Genomic DNA, 21,256 nt, shown 5'->3' on the forward strand with positions numbered 1-21,256 from the left:
ATGGTATTGCTTAGTTTTCTTAACGGCTCTCGAAATGTGGCTGTTCGTAAGATAAGATGAAAAACGTAAGTAACTATGTAGGCTCTTGTTAAACTAAGAAACGATACACTTATCGCATTAACACACCTGAGATTGGACAGCGATCTTAGCTTTCAGTTTGCTGGCTGTGTGCTCAAGACTAGTGAAATGATGCTAAACTGCTCATTTCTAGTATCGAGTTATTTTATGATTACTAGTAGACTGGTTTGGGTGCCTGGCCACAGCGGTATTGCAGACAAATATAAGGCTGATGAGCTTGCTAGGTCACGTTCCTCAGTTCTAATAACTACGAAATGGGAACATATAGCAGCTCCGCAGGCTTCTTGTGGTTTAATACTGGATTGTTGGGCCTCACAACAGCTCCGCAAGCGATGGTCAATAACCAGTAGCTGTGCAGTCGCAATGTCCTTCTAGTTCGATTTTTTTCGCAAAAGGCCGAGGGAACTTTTCGCTCTCATACAAGGTCTCCTTTGAATGGTGGCTGGAGTTCTAAGTGGAGAATGCCCATTCGGCATTCATACAATAAGATTGCATATTCTACTTGATGCCACCGGCATTAGGTGTTTGGAAAATGATGAGATAGAATCATTTCATCAATACATCCTTGGACGTCCCGCTTTTCCCACATCAAGTCAAAAACACCTCGGATCTCGTACTTTTAGACATCTAGAAAAAATATTGGAAATAGGAAAAACCCTTAAGCAGATTTGTGATTGGTTATGTTCAACAGTTTTTCACAACCGATTGTACATTGATCAGTCTATCTGCCTGTTAGTATTTGTCCCCTAGTCCCTCAAGTTGAGAAATAATATTTTGTACTCGTATTTTTCTCTTTGAGAAGTTACTCATTGGCGAAACCACGGATATCGCACCATTAAAGCATATAGCTGACGAGTGTATCTTGATTCATGAAATTCGGCTAACAACGCTAAGGTCTCCGAAGATATCTTTCAGATCGGAATGCTATAGTAGGCTTATAAACCGACTGATCTAAGTTACTTTATAGACTTGTTTTATTATTGAAGAGGAATCTAGTTCGGTCGGACTGAAGTTGACGTTTTTCTTGTTTCTTGTTTTGTTTTGAGGGAAGAGCTAATAGAAGCGTTGGACGACTTTTCAAAAAAAAATTTCGAAAAATGTGTAAAGGTTTAGAGAATTGAATTCGTCTCTTAACAAATAGTGTTTCAAACACATCCAGCATTTTCAAACATTTGCGAAATCTAGTGTCAAATCACTTTCTCCGAGTTTGGTACATACATAAAAAAGTGGTATGTGTTTCCTTGCTGATTATAACTTTATTCCGAAACTGTCGTCATGGCTTTGTTTTGGTTTCTGCGCTCCTTTTTTTTAATTTGCAGCACATTAAGTATTCGTCAGCCAACAGTCGCGCGCTCAAATCTGCATTCCAACATGCCTAATATGTACGTTAATGACAAAGTGACGGGGCAAATTTAATTTAAATTCGAAATCATGTCGCTCTCAACACCAAAGCTGTGAAGTCAAGTCGCCATCTATTGATTAGGCGCTGGCGGGGGCCCCTCACAGCTCTGCCATGACCATGAATTTGCATTTGAAAACCACACGAGCGCTTCTGTGCGGTTTCCTATGCTCCTCACTCTTCACCTGTGTGTGTATGTGTGTGTGTTTTTTTAATATTTATAGAGATTCAATCTTGTATGTTGGGTTGTTTCAACGCTTTGACGTTTATCTAGCGACAGAAACGCTTTCACTTTTACTGCTATTTCCGCATCCACACACTTGTATATGTGTATACATGTATGTATGTATGTATGCACGGTTGTGTTTTCATTTAAACGCTTTGATAAGTCAAACAACAATAACACTGGCGGTAATGAATACTTAACCTACTTCAAGCTTATAAAATGTCAAAACAACAATAAAAATGCAAAATAAACAAACGAAACGAGCGAAACAAGGCTGCTCCGTAGCCTCTGTAGCAAAAATAAAAAACAAAGCAAAACTGAATCTGTTGCTCGATTTCATTACAAGTGTACATGTGTCCGGCGTGTGAAGTGCAGAAGTGGAACAACCAGAAAGTGTCAAAAAAGTTTCATAATCAATAAAAATAAATACATACGCACATATGTATGTGTGCATGTGTGTGAACGAGCATGCAAATATTTATGCAGTCATTAAGTCGGCCAGGTGCGTGTATGTATGTGTGTATGTATGTAAATGATAAGTTTAAGCTTGATTGAGTCTGAATGCCGTCGGATAAGTGTCTATGTAAGCCAGTGTTTACAAGCGAGCGCAGATTAAGAAAAATACACAAATAAAACTGTTGGAAAATCTAACAGAATTAATTACTTTTAGAGCTTTAACAAGCGTACATAATGTCGATTAAATTAAAAGTATAATTTAATGAGTGTTTTCTTAAAACCAAATCTACAAAAATCTATATTCCTTTACCATTTTGCAAAGATTGTCTTTACAGAATTTAGACACATTCCACACAACGCTAAGGTCTCCGAAGATATCTTTCAGATCGGAATACTATAGTCCTCTTCCTCTGCTTCCCTCGGCGGGTACTGCGTCGAATACTTTCAGAGCTGGAGTGTTTTCATCCATCCGGACAACATGACCTAGCCAGCGTCGCCGCTGTCTTTTAATTCGCTGAACTATGTCAATGTCGTCGTATATCTCGTACAGCTCATCGTTCCATCGAATGCGATATTCGCCGTGACCAACGCGCAAAGGACCATAAATCTTTCGCAGAACTTTTCTCTCGAAAACTCGCAACGTCGACTCATCGGTTGTTGTCATCGTCCAAGCCTCTGCACCATATAGCAGGACGGGAATTATGAGCGACTTATAGAGTTTGGTTTTTGTTCGTCGAGAGAGGACCTTACTTTTCAATTGCCTACTCAGTCCGAAGTAGCACCTGTTGGCAAGAGTAATCCTGCGTTGGATTTCCAGGCTGACATTGTTGGTGGTGTTTAAAACGCTAGTTTAGTAGTCATATTAAATAGTGAAGCCAACTCTTAAATTTGGAAAAAAATTATTAATCTCGAAAATTTTTATTTTCCATTTCATATACAATCAAAGTATACGAAAAAAAAAACAAAAAAAAAACGTTAACTTAGGTTGCACCGAAGCTAATATACCCTTCACAGGTGCATTTCTTTTAGCAATTAAGTGTCCAGTTTGAATGGAAGCTATAAGCTATAGTAATACGATCTGAACAATTTTTTTCGAAAATTATTTTATTACCTCATGCAGTAATCCACGTCAAATTTCGTGAAGATATCAAATATAAAATGCGAAAGTCCGTCTGTATAGATGCGAACTAGTCCCTCCGTTATTTACATATTGATCTGAATTTTCGCACACGTCCTTTTTTCCACAAGAAGCTCACTTGTAGGCCGATATCGGACAAACATAGCATATATCAGCTAAACGAACTGATTGATCCATCTCAAGACCTTGTATGCAAAACTTTTTATTTGATAAGGTATCATACCGAAATTCGACATAGATCATTTCCTAAGGCAGCACTACAATGTACGTATGTAGGTGCTATACAAACTGGCCGATCATAATCAAGATAACGATCTTGTATAATCTTATATGCTGTAAAGAATGCACCTGTGAAGGGTATTATAGCTTCAGTGCAGCTTTTCATTTGAAACACCTTTTCATATTAGAAGTTAAGCTGTTTTTGGAAAATATTTCAAATTATTTTTAGATACCAAATTACTAATTGGAAATTGATCCATTCAAACATTATAACATAACATATAACATATAACATTTTTAGTGTGATATCTAGCTATTTGAAAAGAAACTAACAGATCGAAAATATTCAGATCGAAATATTTTGATCTAAAAATTAACTAATTTTAATCTGCCCTCAAACCTTCATTATTTAATCCATTGGCCGAAAGCTCCCTCGCCTTTTGGGCACACACACCACTCGACTTCAGTGCTTCCAATAATTTCTCGAGTGGTCTTTGGTGCAACATTTCAAATTTCGACTTGCCTAACGTTCGTTATCTATTTGCATTTTTGTATAGTTTTGTAACGTTCATTTTTTCAAATCTTTTTTACTCAATCCACATCGGTTTTATAAGTTTGAAATATTTCGATTTGACCCACATACCAGCTGGTGCTCTATTGTTGCTGTTGCCGACGTTGTAGCTGTAATTTGTGGCGTCGACTGGTGTTTAGGTTTCGCCAGTGTTGTTGTAGCCAAGCATTTTACACGTCAATACATACATTTGTTAGTATGTGCTTACAAATAAACAGCCAAAGCGTGGCAAATGCTCAAAATCAAAGGTAAATTGAAAGCAAAAAAGAAAAACTCCAAATATAAAGAAAAAAGAAAAAAATTAACAAAACAGAAGAAATAACAAATATATTAAAATCGAAACTAAAAATCGTTTGAAAGTGGCTTTCTGTTTTATTTTTATTTTAAATAATTTTTTTTTTCAACATATTCGGCGTTTTATTTTTTCCTGCCGCTTTATTTGTAAAATTAAGTTGGACTCGATTGTGCTTTGTAGTTATTGTATATGTATGCCTGCGTATAGTTGATACACCATAATCGCCACAGACAGAGCGACAGACGGACAAGCGAGAAAACTTCAACGGCGCATGTAGAAATCGAGACTGAGCACAGCGAGTTAGCATTGACTGCAGCGATGACGCTGATTGCGGTTGACGTCGCTCGAGTGGCTCGAGTGGAGTGTTGAGTTGGCGTGCTGGCCCCTCGCCCCAGCTCAGCTCGGCGCAGCGGGCGGGTCGGCACGAGGTGTTGATTGTTGTGATGCTGATGTGCCGTGCAGCTGGCAGAGCTATTCAACAAGCCCGATAAACTTCTTCACAAGCCAGCAGCTTACGTCAAGGCAACGGCAGCAACAATGTGTAGAAGTAAACGTCGATTTTTCATAACAGTTTCCCATCTTTACTTTTCTAGCGCAACTTTTCTACTCCGCCAGCTTAGGCGATGAGCAGTTTCGCTTTTATTTATTCAACGCCAGTGCAGCTTAGACGCGTATCTCACGCTTATGTGTGGCTATTGTTTCGTTTCGAAAGCTTTTTTTATTCTTGTATTTTATGCGTACAATCTTTCGAAATGGAGGAAGCGGAATCTCAGAATTTATGATTACTTGGCATTAATTTTTTTTTAACTCTTTTGTTGTTGTTCTTACCGAGTTTTTGTGTATTTCCCGCTTTTTGTTGCATCGTTTTTGAACTCTTTTGAGTGTCTGATACTTTGTAGTTGTTTGTGCAACGAAAACCTGTTATAGATTATGTACTTCAGTTTCAAATTGAGTTGTAATTACTCTATTTATACCCTACACTAGGCATGCTAAGTTTGCCACGAAGTTTGTAACACTCAAAAGGAAACGTCGGAGATCTCATAAAATGTGTATATATATAAATGATGTATGTCTGACGAGCTTAGTCCCTCAGGTTTTGAGATATGGATATGACTTTTTGTTCCCCCCAGGGAGCTGCCCTTATGTACATACATACATATGTCGGTACTGTCAATATCGAACCACTATAGCACATATAACTTGTATGTCAACCTTTTTTATTTCACGATATATCTTTACGAAACCCGGCATAGGTTATTGCCCAAGGCAACGGTGTAACCTGCGGAGAAATTTTTTAGATCGAGTCACAAGACCATATAGCTGCCATACAAACTGACCGATCAAAGTTCTTACATGGAGTCTTTTTTGTTGCTGCTTTCAAAGGTATTATAGCTTCTGAGCAACCAACGTTAACATTTTTGCTTGTTATACTTCACTATAGAAAACTCGAGTCTCGCTCAGACCGATATCGAATATTAAAGAGACCCGGTAACTTCTCGAAAGGCAATATCAAATTATAAGACCTCCATTTAGTATACGTGCCTCAATTAAACAAAAGCTCAGACGGATGTCTGTGTCAAACCATAAGCCCATTTTACTTAAATCACATTTGTAGTAATTAATATTGTTATTTACCGTTACTCATTAATTTTCTTTCGACTCGAACTTAATTTCATTAGTAACGCATTCGAAGAAAGTAAAGTAAAGAGAAACACATACTTACACGTGCAGACATGGGTTTTCGTACATATGCATATATGTATCTACGTATACATATGAATACTTTATATACACATTTATATACATATACATATGTATATAATGTATTACCTACAAAAATAATTAATTATGTATGCACTTCCAAATTTCGTGGACTGTTATATGCCATGCAGAGTATTCATAGTTACATAAGTATGTTGCATATATAATTATTTACCGTTATGTTCAATAATTTTAACGATTTTCAACACACGACCATTATTATTATGTCTCGTTACTTGCCTAATTTTCGATTTATATTAGTGTAAGTTTATGTGTACTTCAGAGCGGGGTCTACAGTGCTGTACAAGACATATAAATGTCTGCCGAAGCACAGGAGACTTTTAGTATAGCTGTGAGAAAACAAATTCATGAAAAAACTACTCGTTTGAAGTTAACCTTTACGAATAGAGAAATATACTAAGCTGATCCTTAGAAAATATATACAGTTAATAATTTTCAAAAGTGTTTTTTGAAATGCACTTTTTTTAACAATTCTTCGCATCTCCAAAACATGCAGGTTTGTCCGGAAAGTAATAGGACTGATTTTCTTCCGTCGCAACTGTAGGCAACTGTATTCGGTAGAGGGCGTTCTAAGCTAACGAACGAGCGGCTGGTCAGTTGTCTACTAGCACCTGGAGAGTCAGGACAAGCATTTTCGCACGACGTGTTTCTGCGAGTGGGGCAAGCCGAAAATGCAGCGTTTGTTAGAGCAGAGGTACACGATTAAATTGTCTGTGAAACTCGGTAAATCTACGACAGAGACGTTTGATATGATCAAGCAGGCTTAAACAGATGTAGCTTTAGCAAGAAGTGGTGTGTTTCGATGGCACCAGGCCTTTATGGAGGGCCGGGAAGAGGTTGCTGATGAGGACCGTGCTGGGAGACCTGCGACTTCGACAAACAGCGATAATGTGGCTCGTGTGCGCAAAGTTTTGAACTCAGACCGTCGACTAAGTATTCGTTACGGAGCACTTGAACATGCGCGAAGATGCTCCCAAAAGTGCTCACTGACAACCAGAAATTACGGCGAGTGGAAGTATGCCAAGAAAATTTGAACATGTTTGAAAGTGACCCCAATCTTCGAATAACGTAATCAGAGGTGACGAGTCATAGAGGCAATTTTCCGAGTGGCACATGCCGGCGTCTCCTCGCCCAAGCAGCATGCACCTCGGTTCTCAAAGCTATTCGGGAGAAAGCCTTCCGTGACGCCTTCAATCAGAAGGTTTTTTGAAAGTTTTTAAAGAAATGTAATAATTGGTTCACTAATTTTTTTTTAATTGACTCAGCCTATTACTTTCCGGAGAAACCCTGTAAGTAGAACTTCTCGTTATGCCCATTATTATGTCAGCGATATCCAGGATGATTTAAAGTTCCATCCAATAAAAAGTAAACAAGTAAAATTTAAGGGAGAGTTTCAGAATTAGTGAACTGTAACTTTATTCATCTAACTACTTTTGCTCAAACTCAAAAAAATCATTCTTCATAATCATCTTTAAAATTAAATAATACCTTCCCCTTTTCAAAGCTTATTGCACTTAAGTCGGTTAAGAATATTCCATACAAAGACTTATTTTCGATCGATCAGATTGTATGGTAGCTATATGCTAGAGTGAGCCGATCTGAACAGTTTCTTCGAAGATTTCATCTTTTCCTTAGATATTTTTTATAAAGATATTCCGTCAAACAAAACATATTGCCATCCAAGGACTATATTCCGATTGTTCACTTTGTATGACTTAATATACCCTACTCAGGATATAAAAAATGACGGGACTTCCTCTATTTAACATGAATGCTTTCTTATCCAGTCCAGAACCAGACGCGTGGTGCCAAAGATCGACAGAGATTCCAAAGATACGTTAGGAAAAAAGACTAAAGAACCTTTCACCAACAAGTTGAGGGTATGTAAATGTGCTTGAATCGAATTGAAGTAAAATTGTTGATATTTAAAGGCTAAAAATGCCAACACGATCCACTGTACACTGTCGCTCCTCTCACTTTCAGCGATTTTAATAAGTTTTCAATGTCATTAAATTCAATTGTTTAGAGCGGTTACTTCCACAAACACTTTGATTCAAGTCTAATTGTATGTAAAGAGATAAAAGCAGAGCGTAAATTTACAAAAGCGGTCAAATTGGTTTAAAGAAAGACCATACCAGAAGCAGAAAAATCGGTTGAGGTTAAGTGGTTGCCGCGGCGACGCCATTATCGCTTCGAAATATAGTTGTACTATAAATATTTAGTTATGTATAAATGCTTGCACATAAAGCTTACTGCTGTTGTTGTTTTAATTCAAGTAGTTGGCATTTCTATGCTCATAACATTGCAAAGTGGATCAAGCGCGAGCGCAATGCGTATCGCTGTCAGCACACAGATAGACGACCGCAAGTGGATTACAATGTCGAGATAAGACAATCATTTAAATTTTCTTGAAAACCGACGTGCATACCTATAGGTACATGTGATACGTGCTCACAGTAATTAACACAAAGCTGACCACAATGGAACATGTGTGTAGATAAAAATACCTACTATATCTGCCTCCCGGGGTGCGATAACGAAGTGCGGTAATTGAGGCAATATTTTAGTCTGCATGTACCTACGTATATTATTAAATTGTTTTGGTCCTTACACCGTAACCACAGTAAATTTAATTCGTCCATCAAGACTCGAACCCCTTAATCACATCTCAATTCTCCCGAGCATAAGACCGCGTTTTCTTGAGAATTACGTACTAACAGCATTCTTAATTTTTCCAAAGGAAATAAAAAATGATAAAAATAGAGATTTCGACGTGTTTATCCGTTACTGTTTTGAGTATGCTAAACTGAAAAATACATTTTTGTGACTTCCTAATAGGAAGCTTCCTTTTATTTTTGCAAAAAATTCACATCAAATTTTAAAAATTCCTCCTCAATAGGTCTTGATCAAACTTGAAACATGAGTAATAGCAGCGGATCAAATCTGGCAAAGTCATTCTTACAAGATATAAAAATATATATGTAAGTGCGTGTCTGACGGCCAAGGGCTGTTATTTCGGAAATCTAACCCCGTTTAGATCGGTAAGTCTTAGGCAGACCCAAATTAGTCTATATGGCGTGGTTGTGGCGAAAAGATCTTGACGTACATCCTTACAAGATCAAATTGGCTCAAGAACTGAAGCCGCTTGACCGCCAGAATCGTCGTACATAGGCTGCTATATATATTTCTGGACTAGGCAACACTAAGTGTTGCCAGGTGCAATCTGACATTTCCATTGGAAAGTTTGACATTTTTTAGCATAACATCACTCAGAACGTTTTGTCATTTAATCGTGAATTGTTTTATTTACAGGGAATTAAAAAATTCATCTCGGCCAAAAATAGAATTAACTCGTGAACATTTTCGTGCGATCATTTTTCACAACTTTCGACGTGGATTATCACGACAAGAGTGCATCGATAAACGAAAATCTTTGTATGGCTATGAAGCACCATCTTATAGTACTGTGAAAAACTGGTACAACGAATTCAATCGTGGCCGACGCTCGCTCAAAGACGAATTCCGCGAAGGTCGTCCAAAAACAGCCGTTGTGCCAGAAAACATCGATGCCGTACGTGAACTGACAATGCAAGACCGTCATGTAACATACCTTCAGATAGAGACATGCCTATGCATTTCTCCCACCAGCATACATTCGATATTGCATGAACACCTGGCCGTAAAAAGATTTGTTCTCGTTGGATCCCGCACAATTTGACAATCGTTAAAAAAAGGCTCATGTGGATTGGTGTAAGGAAATGCTGAAAAAATACGATCGCGGTGCTTCAAAAGACGTTTATAAGATCGTCACAGGTGACGAATCATGGATCTATGCGTATGAGCCGGAAACAAAACAGCAATCGACCGTGTGGGTCTTCCAAGACAAGCCAAATCCAACGAAAAAAAACCATTTTCGTTAATAAATATGCCTTATTAGGCCAGAAATATATATAGCAGCCCTCGTACACCGAATGTCACAATCGATTTATTGAAAACCATGTTTGGTGAACGTGTTATCTCACGAAATAACCCAAACAATTGGTCGCATTGGTTGTGCGATTTGACGCCGTTAAAGTATTTCCTGTGGGGTGCGTCAAAACTATGGTCTATGGCTAGACTCTATGCGAACAAGCCAGCTACGATTGATGAACTTCGTATGAATATTGAACGTGAAATTGCAGGAGTAACGACCGATTTATGCTTGAAAACAGTCGAAAATTTGGTTCAGCATCTGCTCTTCTACAAGCGTGCCCGTGGTGATCATACAAAAGAAATCGAGTTCCATACATAATGGCATCGAATGTACTTTCACAGGAAAAAAGAGTTTCATTGATATCCCAAACCGTTTTTGTTTTATGATATTGTTATATATTAAAAAAAAAAACAATGTAGCGCTCTTTATGAAAAACCCTTTATTTAGCATGCGTTACTTATGCTTAAGGCATTGGTGTAATCACAGTAAAGATTGTTCAAATCGGAACAATCGGAATCAAGTGCTTGTAAGAAAACTTAAATTGTTTGTGCTTTCCTTTATTATCTCATAAGATTCATTATTAAATTTGAAAAGAATGCGAAGACATTAAATTTAAGTTGAGGTGCAGACGCTCGTCCATCTTATCTCCGCGAACTTTTATAATCGAATTAATTGCGTTTTAGTCGAATTTGAAATCTGACGCGTTTAACGGTGCTTTGGCTACCGCCATATGCAACCGCCGCACAAAAGCGCGAATGCCGCCGATTGCCAACAGCAATTGTTAACGTGGCAACAGTAGCCGCAATAACCGTAATTACACTGTGGCGTTACTTCGCGGTGCGGTTAATTATTTTGCACACCGAAAAATCACACACAAATACCACCACACTCACAAGTAAGCGTTTGCGTTATACTTATGAATATTCCTTTACACTTTTGCCACGGCGCCGCTGCTGTTGCCACTGCCACTGCCGCAACCACAACCGTTGTTTGTGCCTCAATGTTTACAATGGCAATTTAATTTAGTATGAACAACAACGGTAGCCGAGGCACAACAGCAACAGCAGCAGCGGTAGCAGTGGCAACCGACTAAACAATGCCAACAACAACGGCGTCGAACTAACGACCGTCAATAGCTTCCATGCCACATAGTGTTGCGGCCAAAATGCCCGATGGCGGTCAAAAAACGAGGCAAGGCGGCAGCCGGCCGCCTCGTGCGTGCACCAACTCCGAGGCACGGTTGCATGAGTGCTTGCTGCATGCGCCAACGCTCATACATATCTTTATACATATGTATATACATGTGCGTGTGTGTGAATGCGACTGCTGGCAGTTGCAACCAAATTGCGGTTGCAAGAAAATCATGTTTCTTTAATTTTACGCCACTACCCTTTTTTCTATGGAAATGAAATGGTAAACAGCACACAGCCGAAATGGAAAATCACAAATGGAAGACAAGCGAACCGAATGCACACTTTCGGCTGCACGAATGCGCTTTGTTGCAATGCCACGCTGCACTTCAGCTATCAACTTGCAGCTGCAACGGCAACAATTGCTGCACAAAGCTATGTTGTGTTGCTGTCAAGTAACGGTTATTTGAGTGATTATTGCTGTCCTGACGGCTCTATTTGCAACGGTATTATTGACATTTTCATTCGAAATCCACAATTTCGATCAAATGAAGATAATTTCGAGTCATTAAAACCTCTTGTGGAGTAATACTCTTTCGTACTGGTCGGGAGACGTTGCTTTTTAGGTAGATACCCATCCAATCCGGGGGTTTATAGGCATTTTGTTGCAACGACTGTGGCAGAAGCTGGACCCGAACTGATCCATGTAAACTGCGCGAAAACTGAATTAATAACGAGTGTGTCAAAGCCAGACTCGTACCAAAAAACAATGCATAAACGGCCCCGAGAAGAGGTCACAAAAGAGATGCTAGACAACGTAGCTAAATCCCCCATCAAATGCACTATTTCTGGTGATGAGTTGTTGGCTTATAAAACAAAAACTCACTGAAGACCATCCCAAGCGAAGCTTATCAGAAGGCGATAATAATTATTTGTCTTCAGTTCACCATGATTGACTTTGAATGCGGACAAATGGTTTTTCACACTTTGACGACCTTTAGCAACCGGTAACCATCTTCTAGGTGCCTCATTTCGAGTCAAATGGTCCCTTATACAAATCTATAGCATTGTCTTCGATCTCATTTGTAATATTTTTAACCATGCCTTGTCTGGCCTATGCATAACTGACAGTTACAAATTATTATTTTGGATACTCAATCCTCTACCTTGAGATCCTATCATCAAAATGTTCGAAGTTGTTCGGAAAACTCGAAAAATGAAGCATCTAATGAACATAAAAAGTAGGAATAGTAGCCGCTCATGCTGTTCCTTAGAGGCCAGGGACCATCAGAAGTTTAGGAAGAAAATTAAGAAGAAATGCTATTCGCCTTTTTGAAGCACTGTCATAGTAGCTGTTCGTTATTCTTTTTACGAATCTGATGATATTTGAAAAAAGTTTCCACAGACAGCCATTTGACAAGCGTTCAAAATACTTCTCGATCTTGATCTCGGTATATGTACCTAGCTGCGGAGAGATTTATATTTTTCCTTGACATTTTTACAGCATTTTTCAAAACAGCTTTTTTAAGTGGCTATAAGAGTTGTGTAAAATGAATACCAAGTCACTAGCAAATTAAAACATCAGTCTTAAAAATGCTCGAATAGATTCGTTTTTGTTTTGTGATGAGATTCATTATAACTGTGTCTACAATTTTGGGTCCAATATTGTAGAAAAGTGTTGACTGGTATTTGCTCCAGCTGCACAATTCGAAACTTCAATCCAATCTAGTTGCCTTTAACATCTGTTTTGGGTAATTTGTCACTAGCCTAATCACCTTGATGATCAAAGTCATTGATGGTAGAGAACGAAAATCTCACTTTTGCACATGTTGATCGATTGTTGGAGGCTTTCTGCTTCGAGCCTGCACACAGCCATGCAAAAGTAGTAAATGTGCAGTTATGCACATATATATGTATGTATGTATGTGTGCTCAGCTCAAGTTGTTAACGCTGCCGCCGCTGACACAATGACCTCGAAAAGACAAGAAAAAATAAAAAAAAACCATAACGTTCACAATAAAATAATGTATTTGCACAAAATGCACGTTTGTCATTGCAGCAGCCTCGAGAGTTTTGCACTTTTTCGAGCAAAAAACAGAAAAGCAGAAAAGTAATGAAATCGTGTACAAATTACGTGTCAAAATAATGACAACAAACAGTTTAGTATGCGAGTGCAAGATTTTGCTTGCTTCAACTGTTGGTTGCTTTATTCATTTTTTCTTCATGTTCTCATCTTTTGGCGACGACCATCGTGGCGAGTTGGCAGTGTCATCGCGACCCGACTACATCAAAAACCCAGACATGCAAAAAGAGCAGGCATACCTGCAATAGTTACTTGATCCTATAAGACACATCAGCAAAAATAATAGTTGACTTTATCCAGAGCCTCCAGGACGAAATATTTAATGCTCGTTTTTGAGGATACGCCGGTGAGAGCAAGTCACAAAAGACTTATTGGTGTTATTATTGTATCGTTGTATTGTTGCATTTTTTATTGAAGAGAAAATATTTTAAAAAACTAATTTGAACATCTTAAGACTATTCAATCTACGATGCCTTTCTTTATACTTCAGCGTTGGCGAGTAATTACATCACCGTTATAAGTGAAAATGTTCACAGTCATTACTGCATCGTAAACACAAGATGCTAGCACGTTTTGACATATAGAATTAGGTAGTTCACAATTTAAAAATATTTTCACCCATACTTCCTTATTCTTGCCCGAAATTTCAACTGTCTTATATAGGAACAAAAAAGGAGAAACAACGTGTTGCAAAGAAGACCCTATCTCTGATAACATCATCAAACGTATACCAGGAACGAAACATCGGAGTTACATACAAGTAAATATATAAATGATCAGAAAGACAAACCAAGTCGATATAGGCATTTGAAAAGCAAGGAGAAAACACAAAAATTCAACAAAAGAACTAAAGGTGATAGAGTGGGTGTTGAGGAAAAGTGGAAGGAGCTAGCCACATTGCTGAATGCTGAAGGGCCATCTCTGAAGGACGTTAACGGATGGAAAAAAGTAAGTGGTATTTGATAGATTGTTTATATGACAGAATTTGAAGCTGTATTTTTCTTTCATTGTTAAGATATGCTCCGAGTGGGGAGGTGGTGTACCCTTCAATAAGCATATCCCATAAAATAGTGAGGAATGTGTTGTGCAGATTTGTGGAACTTTTGCGGCTATTTAGGGCATTCAAGATTCCCGAAGTTTTGAGGCAGAAACAATCTTCAACGCTATTAAACCGGAGGAAGAACGTCCACAGATAAGCAGGGAAGCCGTAGATACACCAAGAGCAGCAAAAAGACAACGAGTTTCTGAAACTCAAGATTCGCTCCAAATGTGCATGGCAACTCAAGGAAATTGCATGGAAAATGTTTGTAAAACAAGGGATGATATTAATGACTGTCAGAACAAAATTATGCAACATCAAGAAGAAGGTAGTGACGATATTCGATGACTTTGTCGGGCCGACGAAAAACACAATGAATTGTTGGCAGAACAAAATCGTCTAAAAGCACAGAGTTTAGAAGAAAAGAGAAGGCATATATCAAAACCATACACTTTCTATGTGTTTTATTTAAATTTTTGCGTTTTAAGTAAGAATCGTTCTATACCTCGACCAGAATCTCCCAGTTGCCAAGCCTAGATTACCAGCTTCTTATTGTGAGAAATAATATTGTTTTGCATCTACTACTCGTAATATCATATCAGAATCACAAATCTGTGATCGACAATAAGGATTCACTTGTACAATCATCATATTTATGCTGAAAACACCTTTTCTATTAAAAACAAAGATGTTCGTTTACAAATGGTTTTACCGTAGCTATATGAGTACCACATCTATGCATCCTATACTCTAGGTATGCCAAATTTTTGCGCAAAATGTAGTTATGCTTTTCTGGAATTCACTTCTGAAATTTGAAGCTTAAGCCACTTCGGAAACAAAACATTTTGTAGACCATTAATCATTTCGGATAAAATTTTGGATACTATGCTTCAACCCAGAGAAATATTGGTAACCTTTTCAACTGAACCTTGACATTCAGCCGAAAACCTAAGACTTGCCGCCAATTTCATTAAATTAGGTATGAACGTTTTACTCGCATGGAATCCGGTGCAGATATGGGATTAGAATAAGTTTTTAATAAAAACTGTTTAATTTCAAATTATGTATATAAAAATTTTAACAGACAAATTCTTTTTTATTCGAGTTGTCAAACTGTTACAAATAAATCATCTGAAAAATTAAATTGAATTAATTGCAGAAATTCGAAGAAAATCGTACGAATTGAACGAAATCGCGCAATTTTCAGAACATGCCTGACAATTTTAATTTAAAAAATTACCTGTGAACACATTTCCTATTCAGTTACACGCTTCATGCCAAATATTTACTTTAAACTTACCCAGATTAACATAAAATGATTTATGCTTTATACTTCTATTAGTGATGAGAGAAAGTAATGGGCCTATTACGGAAAATGTACAATAACCGCCTAATTTTATTGCGGTGCTTGGAAATATCAAAGATCTTCGAGTCGAATCTTTATATTGGACATTTTGGGTCCGTGACGAAATCATGGCTGAACAAACATATCGCAATCATTTCACCTCGTCGCCTTGAGCATTTTGGACACATGTAAACAAAAAGTATTGAAACCCGAAACGTTAACCAATATTTCCACTCGATTAATGTAACTCAGAAACTACTAAATACATATATATATACATAATATGTATGTAAGTGTATTTGCGTTACATGGCATTTGTATATATGAGCGACTACTCTTCGTGGCAATCATCAAGTGAAATAGAAATAAAAACACATATACATACTTATGTTTCTCTTCTATTATTTTTAGTTGGCCATGACAACACTAAAAAACGAGTTCAGTGAGAGAGAACAATGCGAATTACAAATCAAAATCAAATGAGAAAACAAATCAAAAATAGCTAAAAAGCCTGAGAGATTAAAAAGCATTTAATTAAAACTGCTTGCGAATTAAAAATAAATCAAAACCCACGAACTCAAAAGACAAGCCAACAAGCTATTGCTGAAGAAGATTAGATATACCCAAAAATTTAACAGAAGGAACCCTGAATAATTCAAGAGAAGTATGTAACAGGGTTTAACGCCTAAAAGTAGATAAATGCAGTATGAAACTTTTGCTTTTAAGTTGGAGCATTTTCACGTTCCCAAATTACAAATAACTGCAAAAATGTGCCGTTTAACGCTCTACGTAGTCATTTTCGGTAATATTTAAAATCACCTGCCCGTTACCGCCGCTTTCGCCCACAAGCAGTGTTTTATTTTGCTTTGCTTTTCACCATTTCGTTGCTGTGACTGCTTAAAAGCGACCTCCACTTTTGTTGAAGCGAATTTATTCGTTGAGAAACGTGCGTCTAAAAGTTTCTTGTTTTTATTTTTATTTCTCATGTTTTTGTTTTGTTGGTCTACACCTAAATTTTGGAGGTGAGCTGAATATAAAAGAGAGAAAAGACACAAAGCACCAACAAAAAACATGTGAAGCTCACGTGTAGGCAACGAAAATAACGACGCTGTTTCGTGGCAACCCCATTTACATGCGTACACACACACACACATGCCACACATGTGTATGGGTTAAGCAGCGCGCATTCAAATGAGCAGCCACACATAAAGTGGTAAATATGTAGTGGTATAGGTGTATAGTTTTTGTATAAATAACAATAAAAGCGAATAGAAACGAAAATAGAAATACAAACTAACAGTATACCGTACAGCGTTTAAAGCAAAAGAGAAAACAAGTTGTGGAAAACTAAAAATGCCGTTCCAAACGCTTGTTCACACACACCTACATATATATATGTATGTATATATTCACAAGAAAGAAGCAAACCAGCAGTAATATATTCAAAATAAGAAATATATAATTTTTTGAAAACAAGTAGACAAAAAAACCCGCTTGAATATTTTGAGATCTTCTGAATATAGTATGTGTAACCTATGCCTCAATGGGGTATGATCTCAAAAATTAGACCTAAAACTAATCCCACGAGCTATCAACAGAACCAGGTAAAAAACAAATAGTTATATACATACATATGTACACACAAGAACAATACATATGTACATATCGCTCATTTGCTGCAAGACCGGCATAAGTCAAAAAAATCGATTCGCCAGAAAACGCGTTTAAAGTTTTCATCTTACTACAACCTTACACGGTGACTCCAACCTTACACCTCTTCTCAAGCGGAGCATATAAGAGGTATTCATATGAATTTTTCACTCAACATGAAGTATGATATAACGAACAATTCTGCAGCATTAACTCAAAAATCACGTTTTTTGAATTATGCCGGTCTTGCAGCAAATGAGCGATATGTACGTATGTATATGCCCAAACCGCCATCAAAGTTCTTGAAGCTTAGTATTCAAAATCTTTATAAATTAATCTAGAAAATTAGGTTGGGATCCTTAAGACAGGAGCTATACCGGGCCCTTTGTATCGAGAAAAAATCGAATAATTATATCTCATATACCAACAAAGTGGCTTGAACTCATCACCAGCCAAGGTGATTTATTTTCCGCTTGCTCAATCTGACGTCTAAGGGTGTGAGTTCCGAGGTCTCAACGTTGAAAAGACGGAACCGTCAAGAATATAAAGTTGAGTTGTTTCTACCTCGTCCTCTTCCTACCTAAGCTATAGCGGAAATTCGTTAAGATTTTTAATCTGCGACTGCACAATTACTAGTAGTTGACTGCATTACGGTACTAAAATGCCAAAATAAGAAAGATATCTAAGCGGAGCTAAATTTCTATAGTTCCATAGGACATAATTTACACCTAAAAAACTACGATATGGAACTATAGTCATATACATAGCAACATATGAAAAACCGATACCCCTCCAGCTGGTAAATAGTTTATATGTCCTTAAACACCAATACGGCCAAGTCCCTTCAACATAACGGTAGCAGTAAATAAATAAAAGTAAAAGCATAAAAATCATTCATATACCAGAACTTTCAGCCAACAATGAAGTAGTGAGGGTGCACCTACATATATATGTACATAAGCATATAGTTGTATACAAACTTGACATAGTTCGCGAATCTTTTTCACAGTTTCATATCGAAGTCGCCTCGCTATGGCTACGAGTACAATCATTGGGGTATGTAAAATGCACTTGGCTCCCTCTCATGCTCTAATTCGCATGCGCCACCCTACCGAATGCGCTTAACCTTGACATACTTACCCAATACGAGTATATACCTCGAACTTGCCACTGCCACGAATGCAGACACAGATACAACTACCGTTGCAGATGCGCGTACTTGAGCCCAAAGGCAAGTGGCAGAGCGGAGGACTTGTGTAAAGCGCTCTTCCAAACAAACATATGAACAACAAACATGAAATGGTAAAAACGATGAAAAGAAGGCCAATGTAAAAGAAAACCACACGAGTTGAGAGGCAACACAGCCCATACACGACAGTATCAACCTCGAAGCAGCGCGCATTTCCTCCCCAAGGGTGCGCAACATACACAATTGGGGGTTGGGAAGGAATTGTAGCAAAAAGATAATAGAGAAATGGAAAACATAAACAAGCAAGTGGCATTCAGTGAAAGAAATTATGTTGGAAGCCAACACAAATGTAGGTATTTAGCAAGACCAAAACAGAGTTGCATTGGTAAGGTTTTCAATTACTATATATAAAATACGTTCGACCTTTGGGAAACGGCAGAACTTAGTTATAATATTACACCACTAACTACACTACTCACCTCAGTTCCGATTGTGGTGATCTTTACGACAACATCGTCCTTTTCCACGTCATGAGCAATGACATCACCGGAAGTCTCACGTCCGTTGTGGGTGAGAAAAACTCGTTGGCCCGGCTGCAATTGTATACCCAATATGGAACGAAAACCCGGACCGATCAAGTCCGACTCGCGAAACTCCTTAATCATGGCGTTGCGACGCAAAGCTTGCGCGGGACTAATGTAATGTGCGCTTACAGTGCGACGTGCTTCCATTATAACGGACGACTTGGACGACGATGAGGGCGATGTGTCCAAGTTGTGCTCCATGGTTTGTGTCTTAAAATCGAAACGTACTATATATTTAGTGTCGGCGGTAAGATTTGTACCGTTGTTGTTGACTGCGGCAGAATCACTCGTTGCCAATAGCGACGACGAAGTGACCGTGGCAGTAGGTGGCGTCTTGACGTCTTGTATAACGCCCGAATACCAGAGACCATCCGGACCTGGCGCACAAACTTTTGTACCGATTATTGAACGTTTGGCTAAACGGCGACCAGTGGACATTGTCTTCTACGAAATTTTGGAAACCGAACAAAACGAAAAAATTAAAATCAGAAAGTGTATGAAAAAAAGTAGGAAGGAACAAAACTTTTTTTGTTTTGATATAACGCGCGTGTGACGTCAGCCGTTAAAATTACCAATTAACACTTTTTGGCGTTGGACGAAAGTTCTACAACTTTTTGTCGAGAAAATGTATAAAGGGCGATTCTTTTTATTTTGAACACAATTTAAGAATTTTCAACGTTTTTATTGCTTTTATTTTTGTTATTTCCTTAACAATAAACACCTGTTCACACTCTCGCTTGACAGCAAGACAATTTATTGCATATTTATCACACGCTTTACTCTATTTTATCAACACTTTTGGCACTGGTGAGCTTTACTCTTTGCTTTTGCCACTTTTTCAATATTAATTTTCAGGAAATAACATTTTTTTAACTCGTAGGAATGAAAAAAATATTTAAAATTGCCAAAAATATTTGTTTATAATTTAATAGCAATTTAGTAGGACTTTCACACGTTGATTGCGCGACAATACTTTAATTTATGCTCGAGCACACACAAATTAGTGAAGGAGAACCAAAAATTCTAAAATTGCGGTTAGGTGCGAAACCAAAATATTTGAAGACCAAGAAAGAACGCGGTCACAAAGGCGTAGATAAGCGGTTTTGTTTTGGTTTTGGTTTTGCTAATGAGCTATAAAATTCACACAATGATTGCAATGGCGCTTTTTTATTTGATATTATTTTTTAGCGCTGTTGTTAATCATGTGTCACACAATGCACATACATATGTATATACAAACGCTTGTGTTAATAAGTACAGATGTTATAAATTTTTATTTAACGCTTTTCTTTAAACAGTTGTTACTGGGTTTCCCACTATTTGCTTTAGCGTAATGTGTACCGGGACCTTATTATTTCGCGGCTTCTGTATTTGCGCAGTTTCGCTAACTGTTATTCAAGGTTTCCGTGTTTATTTGACTTCCTTATAACCTAACCTTCTCACCATAGACAAATAAACTCACTTTCAGCATAATTTTTTTTTATTTTAAACTTTTTTCACTTTAATCCTTGAACGCCACATAGATTTTGCTCTTTTCTACTCACACTTGGTCGTCGTGCGAAAGCTTGCACTAAACCTGCTGCATTTACCATTTATCGATTATCACGAAGATTTCAGTGAGCTGCTAATCGCCTCGTTTGCATAAGCTTTGATTTTGCGTTAAGAACTTTTTAATTATTGCACTGCTCTGCACTATATAGTCTAAAAGTATTTTATCTTCAATTTTTAATGCATAAATATTTGAGACTTTTTCTCTCTCCCACACGCGGGGTCGCTTAACTCTCGTGTTTTTTCAGCGCACAAGTCTTTAGCGTATTGCCGAAATCAAAGTTGTCACACCAATGTGTTCCTCTAACGAAGACGCACAACTAAATGCGGGGAAGACACTTTGCCCGCCAAGGAAACTGCTTGTCACACCGACCAGGGGCGTCAATATCGATAGTAGTGATCTTTTAATAACACCATTAAAATTCTGTACGTTTTTCGGAGTTTGCTTCACGTGTTGTTGTTGTTGCTGTTGTGCACCAAAGTTCGTATCAATATTTTTGCTATACTTTTGTATGAGTTTTTCTTTAATATTTGGCTCTTGTATGGACGAC

The 21,256-nt window shown here is 37.8% G+C and overlaps 1 protein-coding gene across 1 annotated transcript; it reads right to left on the reverse strand.

Moving 5' to 3' along the window:
* Positions 1-15,806: 15,806 nt before the first annotated feature.
* On the reverse strand, positions 15,807-20,826 carry LOC125780176 (uncharacterized). Its single transcript, XM_049461922.1, has one exon. It carries the CDS (start codon positions 19,593-19,595, stop codon positions 19,020-19,022), a length of 576 nt encoding a protein of 191 aa, XP_049317879.1. The 5' UTR covers positions 19,596-20,826; the 3' UTR covers positions 15,807-19,019.
* Between the last annotated feature and the right edge of the window lie 430 nt (positions 20,827-21,256).

This window comes from Bactrocera dorsalis, unplaced genomic scaffold, assembly GCF_023373825.1.
Source record: "Bactrocera dorsalis isolate Fly_Bdor unplaced genomic scaffold, ASM2337382v1 BdCtg163, whole genome shotgun sequence".
Lineage (NCBI taxonomy): Eukaryota > Metazoa > Arthropoda > Insecta > Diptera > Tephritidae > Bactrocera > Bactrocera dorsalis.